The 9,973-nt window shown below is 39.5% G+C and overlaps 1 protein-coding gene across 1 annotated transcript in view; it reads right to left on the bottom strand.

Moving 5' to 3' along the window:
* LOC107575954 (complement C3-like) overlaps positions 1 to 9,211 on the bottom strand; it is a 9,749-nt gene extending 538 nt beyond the window's left edge. Inside the window, exons 1-14 of the mRNA XM_016262254.1 lie at positions 9,102 to 9,211; positions 8,829 to 9,024; positions 8,539 to 8,707; positions 8,281 to 8,354; positions 7,822 to 7,910; positions 5,638 to 5,720; positions 5,464 to 5,551; positions 5,091 to 5,193; positions 4,835 to 4,955; positions 4,638 to 4,753; positions 2,741 to 2,887; positions 2,405 to 2,611; positions 2,111 to 2,302; positions 1,928 to 2,029 (exon numbers count right to left, since the gene is read on the bottom strand). Coding sequence (XP_016117740.1) covers positions 1,928 to 2,029; positions 2,111 to 2,302; positions 2,405 to 2,611; positions 2,741 to 2,887; positions 4,638 to 4,753; positions 4,835 to 4,955; positions 5,091 to 5,193; positions 5,464 to 5,551; positions 5,638 to 5,720; positions 7,822 to 7,910; positions 8,281 to 8,354; positions 8,539 to 8,707; positions 8,829 to 9,024; positions 9,102 to 9,172 — 1,758 coding nt within the window. The 5' untranslated portion in view covers positions 9,173 to 9,211. The remainder of the gene's footprint in view (positions 1 to 1,927; positions 2,030 to 2,110; positions 2,303 to 2,404; positions 2,612 to 2,740; positions 2,888 to 4,637; positions 4,754 to 4,834; positions 4,956 to 5,090; positions 5,194 to 5,463; positions 5,552 to 5,637; positions 5,721 to 7,821; positions 7,911 to 8,280; positions 8,355 to 8,538; positions 8,708 to 8,828; positions 9,025 to 9,101) is intronic.
* Between the last annotated feature and the right edge of the window lie 762 nt (positions 9,212 to 9,973).

Below are 9,973 nucleotides of genomic sequence, written 5' to 3'. Positions count from 1 at the left end.
TGACTCCGAGACGGGGCACCCTTTGGCACCCGCGTCCAGACCTCTGGAAACTTCATGTCTGGTCCCTGGAAGGGACGCGGAGGTTCTAAGTGACCTACCTCAAGAGGTAGTTGACACCATCACTTCAGCGAGAGCACCGTCTACGAGATACGCCTACGCTTTGAAGTGGAACCTGTTCGTTGAGTGGTGTTCTTCTCGTCGAAAAGACCCCCGAATGTGCCCGATCAGAGTCGTGCTGAGTCGTCGCTTTTTTCAGCAAAGGTTGGAGCGAAGGCTGTCTCCCTCCACCCTCAAAGTTTATGTCGCTGCAATCGCGGCTAACCACGATCCCGTAGAAGGGAGGTCGCTGGGGAAGCATAACCTGGTCGTCAGGTTCCTTAAGGGAGCGAGAAGGCTAAATCCTTCACGGCCCCCCTCTATACCCGCTTGGGACCTGACTCTAGTGCTTACAGCACTACAGCAGGGCCCATTTGAACCTTTGCAGACGGTTGAGCTGAAATTTCTTTTGATGAAGACTTTGCTCCTGCTGGCATTGGCCTCCATCAAGAGGGTAGGGGACCTGCACACATTTTCGGTCAACGATTCGTGCCTAGAGTTCGGGCCGGCTGACTCCCAGGTAACCCTGAGGCCCCGTCCTGGCTACGTCCCATCGCCACAGCTCCTGTACCACCGCTGAGCGGCCGGGTCACTGGCTTGGCTCCTCAGCGAAAACCTGAATACATGCTGCATCTGCTGCCTATTTATACTCACGCTGTGATCAGCGGCAGCTGGATGCAATAACAGCATGCCAATGTGCATTGGCTCGTTTAGTTTACACTCGAAGTAGATTGGTCTCTCCAAGCAAGATCCCAATTCGTCGGTCATCCGACGTGACATCTCTGTTCCCTCCTTCAGGGAACGAGGGTTACCATACGTAACCGAGACGTTACTCCCCAACACTGCTTATTCCTTTATATAGAGGCACAAACCCTCACTCTTCAAAATCTTCATGTCTACTAAATACATGTAAATGTAAGGGATCTGGTGACAACTTGACGCAGTCTTCCCTATTTATGACAAATTATGATAGTGAAGTGGTGTATTGGACAAAAATTTAAAAAACGTTTAGAATACTTGTTTTGAACTAAAGGCATGTTCTGTATATCACCAGTCATCGGCCAACAATCAGTTTTGTCAGACCAGAGTTACATCCCTGACAATAATCCTCAGGAATTGCTTTGTTCCAGAGTTGGGACTTTCAAGTCACAAACAAGTCTTCAAGTCATATCCCAAGTCCTCAAAGAGTTAAAGTTAATGAGATAACTAAGTGAGTAATTAAATGATGATTGTGCATTAGTGATGAACACCTGCTGTTATTGAGAATTACAGAGGATCAGATGTTGATGTTTTATTGGTTAAAATTATTGCACCATCATGGAGATCAGTGAAAGTTTTAGTTGAGCTCTCGACCCTTGACTTCTATGTTAGATCTTTCTTTAAAGCAATGCATGAGGTGTTGTGACGCAGTGAGCAGCTATTAGCTGTTTTTATATGAGATAGTTATTATGAGCTGACCTGATTACAATCAAAAAATTTTATAAGTTTAGCATAATCAACCCTGTGAAACTACAGCATGTAAAACAAAGTGCTGCTCTAATAGTTACTATGAATGGATTTTAAAGCTTTGTAATGCATATAAAAATGTGATCTCCAGTGTTATTTAGACACACACAGACATCAAGAACCAGATTATGAATCTCAACAATGGTGACAATCAACAAAATGCTTCATGCTGCAATGCATGCTGGGTAATACCATAGTAAAAACTCCCATCATGCACTGCAGTATGACAGATTATTTTCACCACTGTTGAGGATCATATGATAAGTGTTCATGTCTAAAAGCCTGCAGTGATACAGTTTTCTTTTTTTCAATATCGAAGCATTACCAGACCAACTTTAGCTCCAGGATCTCCAGTTATCTGCAGCTTGACCTCTTCTCCTGTGCTATAGGTATTCCTCTTCTCCTTCTCCTTCACCTCAATCTGGAGCTGTTATTAAAACAAGAGATGGTGTGTCAGAAAAACAGACCTAGTTGGCACATAAGCTGCATCTTGTGATGGTTGACCCACCTTTCCCATGCACGTGTCCTTCACATCGACCCAGACTGAATCAGACACCACCTCAGACGAGCCCACATGGTAATAAGCCACAAAGCGGAAGGACGGCACCATGTCTTTGGTTACAGGCAGAGACACAGCCACTAGAGATTGTCCTTTCTTCTTAAACCTGTCTGCTTTTACAATCTGACCTTTACTTAAGATCTGAAAATGAGGAAGACGAGTTAAAAGCATTTGTGACATTTATACGGTTTCAAACACAAGCTGCTGTAGTGCAGCTGAATGAGAAATAACCATCATTTTTACCATATATGTGTAGTCTTGATCTTTGACTCCTGGGCTTTTACCAGTGTTCAGGTAGACTGTCATTGAATCACCAATCTGAAGCTCAGCAGCATCAATGCCAATGTGCAGGTAGTTGTTGGAGCCACTTTTGGGAATGTAGGCCTGAGCCGTCATCTTCTTAACTGCCTGTTGCTTTTCGTCTTTTATTTGTGGATCTTTGGTTTTTGCCTGGAAAAAATATATATATTGTTTTCTGATGTGCTGTGAACAATATGCTCCACTTCTTGTTCAACAAATGTTAACTGATCTATTTTCCACTAGACTGAACATCAGTGCTGTTATGATGGCAGGTCTTACAGTGATCTCCAGTGTTGAAGATCCTCCCAGAGTATTGACTGTAACTTTTGCAATGCCATTGGCTTTTGTTTGACCTCTGACCTCTCCAGAATTGACCTCCACGTCCACATTTTCAGCAGGTGTTTGGTCAGGATTTGTTATGTAGACCTTTCATAAAACCCAGACCAAAAATTAATTAAACTGTTTCATAGGTTCTACAAAACATTCAGGCTCTTAACTTTCTAGTTAACAGGGGCTTTAAGTGTAAATTAGTTTTGGTAGATTTCCAGGATGAGATGTTGTAACATTAACAGTAAATTACCACTGCAGACATCAACATCAAAAATATAAGAAATGGTTTTTATGTAAATGACACATGAAAAATGCCAGGCAGCAGCCAATTGCAGTGAGGTTTAGGTAGTGAGGTCTGTCATGAGGGTTTCAAAATCTGCAGACTGTGCTGGAGTTTCTGCTGGATTTAGTTCATAAATAATATTGATAACATATTACTATATTTCATTCACATTTTAAATGCAGATTAAATGCTTTCATTGTATTGTACTGGCTGTACCATAAGGGCCATTCGCACAAAACATGTTTAGACTGTGTTGCTTTTTAATTAATTGCTTTTTTCTATGTAAATGACTATCGTGTCTCACTGCTTTTCAGCACCTTCAACACAAGTGCCTCATGTTCAAAAAATGCCTCTTGTACGGTGTACAGTTTAGGACATCCTCAGACCTCAGTCATATGATGAAAAGGCATCATACCTCAGACTAAAAGGCTTCAGGTCCAGGAAAAACAATGTCAGGTGTCAGGTCTCATACAATTAGGCATCTGGCAAAACGGCCTCAGACAAAAAGGCATCGGGTGAAACGGACTCAAAATGCCGATAATATTCACGGCTGTATTAGCGAACATCCCAGCGCCGTCCATGCTGCGGAGAGCCGAGTTTAAAAGAAAATGTAATTATGTGCTGCGAGCTTTCCTCTTGATAACAAAATAAACACATTACACAATGACAGCGGTGAGAAAGCGGCAGTTAAGAAAACATCTGATCATCATAGCGACGTGGATATGTTTGCACCAGCTCTGCAATCACTCCACTAAATTCACGTCACGTTTAAGCATATTTAGCCATTTATAGAATAGATTACTTTAAAGCAGCTGCTTTACATTTTTAAACATGAATAAACTGTGACAGTATGGCTTTAGATTAGAATTACAACGAGAGAGAGAAAGAGCGACCGAAGTTAAGAAGTTGCCTATATGATACATTTTTGGTAACACTTTATTTTAGGGTCTCTTAACTAGTTACTTATTAGCATGCATATTACTAGAATATTAGCAATTTATTAGTTATAATTAAGCACATATTAATGCCTTATTCTACATGACCTTAGTCTACATTCCTAATCCTACCCAATACCTAAACTTAACCACTACCTTACTAACTATTAATAAGCAGCAAATTAGGAATTTATTGAGGGAAAAGTCATAGTTTATATGAATAAGTGTTCCCTATTCTAAAGTGTTACCTAATTAAATGTTACACTGGTTATGTCATATACAGAACAGAACATCCCGTTTGACATTAGTCTGCAGAAAAACTCCAATGGGGTGAATTATATTGCAGATTCACTTTCTAACAGTAGGCGCAGAAAACAAGCTGTTTCCCCAGTAACATTTGTACACAAAGAAGCAATGTGCTTATAACTATGCAGTCTAATAGCCACAAAGATCTCTTTAACGTAACTATAGTTTGCCAACATACAAGCTAACAATATGATTTTCCTGAGACCTGAAGCCTTTTAGTCTGAGGTATGATGCCTTTTCATCATATGACTGAGGTCTTGAGGATGTCCTAAAATGTACACCCTACTCTCGAGACCCTTCCTTTTTCATTAACATTGGCTACCGAGACACTGAAGGGCATCCCAGGTTTGAAGAAGTGTGGTGTTTTTTTGAAGTGGATGGTGTACGGTGACGTCACGATCTGAATGCCTCTCCTTTCTGCTTCCACCATTTCACTGCCTGAAACACACAAACCATTAGCTTCTCATACAATCACACACGTGCAGGTAAACATGTGCATACAGATCTGTTGAGTCTTACCACTTTCTGTTAATAGACTGACTGAAACATAGATTGATCGTCCAACCAGCTGGTTAATGTTTGGAAAGGTGTCAGTGATCATCTGATTGGTCAGTTCTGCAGTACCCTCTCCTTTCACAATCTATTCATATATGAGAAACACAGCAACATCAGTCTACAAGACACAATAAAAATCTATTTAACTTCTTATTTAAACTCCTCTAGGTGAGGAGAAATAATATGTATCCCAACAGGCGAGATGTTTAATGTCTCTCACCTGAACTTTTTGCAGAGATGCAGGAATACTTGTTTTCTTCTCATCTTCCATCACACCAAACACCACAAATGCATTTCCATCCACCTTCTGTTCAAACAGGTACCTATAAAAGCACATTCAGTCTCTGCTGTAAAACTGAATAGAGGCGATGACTGTCCCTGATCCACATACACTTCATTACATAGAAAAAGAGCAGCTTGGACCTTTTATGTTGAGATGGAAAGGAGCCATTTCACCATTTTACTTTGATCTGACCTTTAAAATTATCTTTAGTTGGGGTTACCCAGTGATGTCAGATTGATGCAGTCATATCAGTGTTTTCACACATTAAACATACAATGAATACAATGAAGCAGAACGTATTTTGTCTTACTTGGCTTCAATGTCGACTGTCAGACTCTCATCACCCACATAGAAGAAGGACTTACTGGGCTTTAATTTCACTTCAAATGTTGGAAGCACTAAGACCAAACCAGACACACAAATAAGTAAATACATTCTTTGACTTGTTATCGTATTCTTACACAACAAGGGACACAGGTCTTACCATATTCTTTGACCTCAAAGTCTGCAGTAAAGTTCTTCTGTGGAGTGTTTGAGAACAGTGTGACCACCTTCCAGATCCCAGAGCTGAAACATAGGCCACGCACACACTGTAGCTAAATTAATTTGTCAATTAACCATTTAGAGCTCAATCCTGTTCTGTACACACACACACTCTCAGAAAAAAAGGTACAAAAGTTGTCACTGGGGTGGTACCTTTTCAAAAGGCACAACTTTGTACCCAAAGAGTCCATGTTGGTACCTTAAAGGTTCATATTAGTATCCAAAGTGTACATCTTAGTACCTAAAAGGTACAAAAGTGTACCTTTTGAAAAGGTACCGCCCCAGTGACAGCTTTTGTACCTTTTTTTCTGAGAGTGCACGGTGTGGTAATTTAATAAGGGAGTGTCAACTGCATTCTACAACTGAACTCACTCCCAAAAAATGCAGGTAGTGACAACCGCATTTACGGTAATTCTACACAGTGTGTACAGAAGCGAACTGAACGACTAGTTGTTAATGATTTATTTATATGTGCATCAGAGTTGTGTCTTTTTGGTATGTGTGGTGCAAGAAAGAAATTACAGGGTAAGTTTTGTCATTTGTGTTGCTAAATCTTGCTAGGAAAAACAAAATTAATAAACATAATAAACTCAAATCTCAACGTGTTATATTTTGGAAATAAGCCATTTACCAAAATATAGTGCCCTGCACCTGCCTATTTTATTAACTCCATAAACTTGATTGTTTTTAGAGCCAAGCCGAAACAACAAGCCCAAAGGCTCTTAATAAGCATCGCTTAATTATAATAAGGGGACATAGCAACCCTTCAAGTGTGTGCGCTGTAAAGTAGCCTTCCAAACATAAAAAACCCCACAATGGCTATGTTACTGGTGGTTTAGTTAAAATCGCCGAAAATAATGAGTCTTTGGTCACAGTAACATTACTTAATATACAACAAAAAGTAGCGAATGCCAAACATTCAAGACTGCAAAACATTGCTATGGTAACCAAGGAGGCAATCATAGCAGTTTCAAAAGTGTGAAAACAGTTTCAGAGTAAGTTCTGATTTTGTCACATTATGACATCTTAGTGCCGCGAAAGACCACCTCTGAAGAATCAGATCAACACCTACTTCTACATTATTGTATCTTTGGCCCCACCCACTGGCACGTTATGACTGATTTATACTTCAGCGGTTTGTGTAGAATTGACACATTGCTACACACAGCCTACAACGTAGCTAGCTACACCGACGCAGAAGTATTAATAAGACTTTAGTGAATTGGGAAGGACAGAAGGGAGATACAGGGACTAAAGGTATCGATGCACAATATCATCGGACCTTTATCGGAATCGGCCACTGAAGGTTTAAAATGCAAACATCGGCATCGGCCCGATATAAAAAATAATGCTAATATGCCTTGCCGATAAGACAAATAGCTCACATGTGCTCTGGGTGTGCTAGCAATAAGATCATGCCAGTAGTGTGGTCATTCTTGAAGCAAACTGTTGCCTTAAGCATGGCTAGATTCACTGTTTTGGATCACCGCATTTAATCTGATAATGCAACAAAAAAAAGTGTCCTATGTGCGATAGACTACACAGACAGTAGCACGTGCAGCAGCAACAGCTTCCTGATGCCCGTCTGGTAAAGCATTTTTTTTTTTTAGGGGGCGCTGTAGACCTACTTGTAATAAAATGAAAGTAATATAGAGAAATTACATTAAGATACTATAAATGTAATGCTATAGTCAACACTTTTCACGACTAGATAATCTCGACAGCTGTAATATTAAAAACACAGTAAAAGATTTCGAGAGAGCTCCACTTATACTTATTTAATTTGAAACGTTCTTAGCCAATCATAACAATGGGCTTTTCCCAAGTCTGACAGCAGACACGCCACTTCAAACAGAGCGTTCAGAGGGCTAAGAAAATTGCCTTTTATTTCTAAATTATGACTTTTTTTATGTAAGAGTCACACTAACATTGTAATTGCACCTCAGGAAACATTATAAAATAATAAAAAATGCAGTTTATGACTTTAAAATAGATGATAACAGACCAAGAGCCGGGATAATATTGTTTCTTATAAATTACTAGATATTGCCCTGAAATAAATACTAAAGGCAATTAAAAATTTACTCAAATTGAGTAGCTTCAGTCCTGACAGCATTTTACACACCTGGCCATCTCAGGAATGATGTAATTTCCAGACTTCATCATTTTGACTGGAAATATCTTCTCTGATAAAACTGTGATGCCTTGAGGATTCTTCAGAAACACAGAAATAATCATGAACACTGCGACTGCAGAGATCATCAGCGCTCATTACAGCTGACATGTCATGAATGTGTGTGTGTGTGTATGTGTGTGTGCATGTTTATGTAGTATGTAGTTTATGAGGACACAAATGTGTATAATGACATGGGTATTACAATGTGAAGGTGGTTTATGAGGAAACTTCATGTGTCCCTGTAATTCAAAACGCTTAAAAAACATACTTTTTTTATTTTTATTTTTGAAAATCTAAAAATACACAACGTTTTTTGTGAGTGGTAGGTTTATGTTTAGGGTGATAGAAAATACAGTTTGTACAGTATACAACTGTGTGTATGTGTGTGTGTTAAATAACAGTGTTTACCATGATTTCCATTGTGATTCCAGACCCATCGAGTGGTTTCATGTTGGGCGTCAGAGAGAAAATCCTGTACTGAACTGCAAAAGAGGTCAAACTGAAATTTAAATTTGAGTTCTTATGGTTTTATTTCCTGCAGATACAAACCTTCATAAAAGCGTCAGTTTAACAATAAGCAGAATAATGGCATGCTGATGTAACATGTTTTAAGTTCACATTGTGAATACACTCTATATATGCTATGTTTTCAGCACTTAATCGTACCTGTGCTAGCAGGTGTGTAGATGGGCTTGTCTGTTTGGACAAATATATATCCAGACTGGAATGAGAGCAGGACCACTTGTTCCAGAGTAACGGATGGAAACTGAGCTTGTAGATACACATACTGCTTCTCCAGAGGATCGTCAGAGAAATAGTCCCTATCACTTGGAATCTGAGCAACATGGATAAAAGCAAATTAATTGTAAATATAATTGTACAAATATGAAGTTTTCCCTCTGAAGAATCACTCACATATGCTTACATAAGGACAAAGTCTGTCAAAGTGGCGTCACCTTTATATCTGTAAGGATCTGGAAATTGTTGTCTGCGGTCAGTGTCACTGATTTAGACAGTATCTCCCAGCTCTTCTTTGGATGATTCTTAACTATGATCTTCACATCGAGAGCTGCTCCAGAGTAATCCTGAGCCTCCACAAACAGGTTCTCTGAGGAACCCACCCTCAGCAGATTAGGAGCCGACAGAACAAACCTGAGGAGATCAAATCAGAGCGTTTGAGAACAGATCTGTTAGTGAATCCATGAACAAACAGTGTGTTTGATACTCACAGCGGGTCACATAGTGTGAGGAGCGGTGAGGAGAGCAGAACAACAGTCAGAAACAGCAGCTTCACCTCCATTCTGACTGTCTGTGTGTGTCTTCCTGTGAGCGTCTGTGAAGCTGCAGCAGCTCCGATTTATACCCGCCTCCACCACCCTCAGAGTCCAAACTGCACGCTCTCTCAGTCTGTTGTTTGCATTTCCTACCGTTTGGAATCGCCAACACTAATTTTTAAAATAGTTTGATGCTTCAGTTCACTAGTGTAGAATTTAAAAATAGCAAGTAATATTTAGGTAACAAATTGTTTCTATTTTTATTTCAGAGATATGGACCGTGATTCTTTTCATTATCTCATATCTTCCAGAATCAAACACACAAGTTCACATGGTGTATAATGCAGAAATAAAGCTGCTGACATTAAAACTGAGTGCAGTTTTGTGAATCAAACAGGAGATTCATATAGAGCTCATAAAGATTTGAAGAGTTCACGGCAGTCCAATACAGATTTCCTGTAAATGACCTGCAAAAACCAGTTGTGTAAATTCAACCTTTGGTAAATTGGCAGCTGCTCTGTTGATCGAAAAAGAATTAGTGAACAGCATATATGGCCATGAAAATGTGCCGAAGATGTTTCAACACAACACACGTGCTTTTCTGTAAATGAGGTTTAAATGTTCCAAAGTTCTTAATAGGTGTAGACTGGAAATGTCATTAAGGCAATAACATTTAAGGGGTCCCTATTATGGTAATTGATATGTTCAGAATTTTGTTTAGAAGGTCTACTAGAATATGTGATTTAATGTTATAAATACTACACTGTAAACAAATTTACTGTAAATTTACTCAAATTGAGTAGCTTCAGTCCTGACAGCATTTTACA

This window comes from Sinocyclocheilus grahami, unplaced genomic scaffold (assembly GCF_001515645.1).
Source record: "Sinocyclocheilus grahami isolate Dianchi unplaced genomic scaffold, SAMN03320097.WGS_v1.1 scaffold3043.1, whole genome shotgun sequence".
NCBI classification, from domain to species: domain Eukaryota; kingdom Metazoa; phylum Chordata; class Actinopteri; order Cypriniformes; family Cyprinidae; genus Sinocyclocheilus; species Sinocyclocheilus grahami.
Note: the sequence above shows the minus strand (reverse complement) of the source record. Positions and strands in the feature narration are given on the sequence as shown.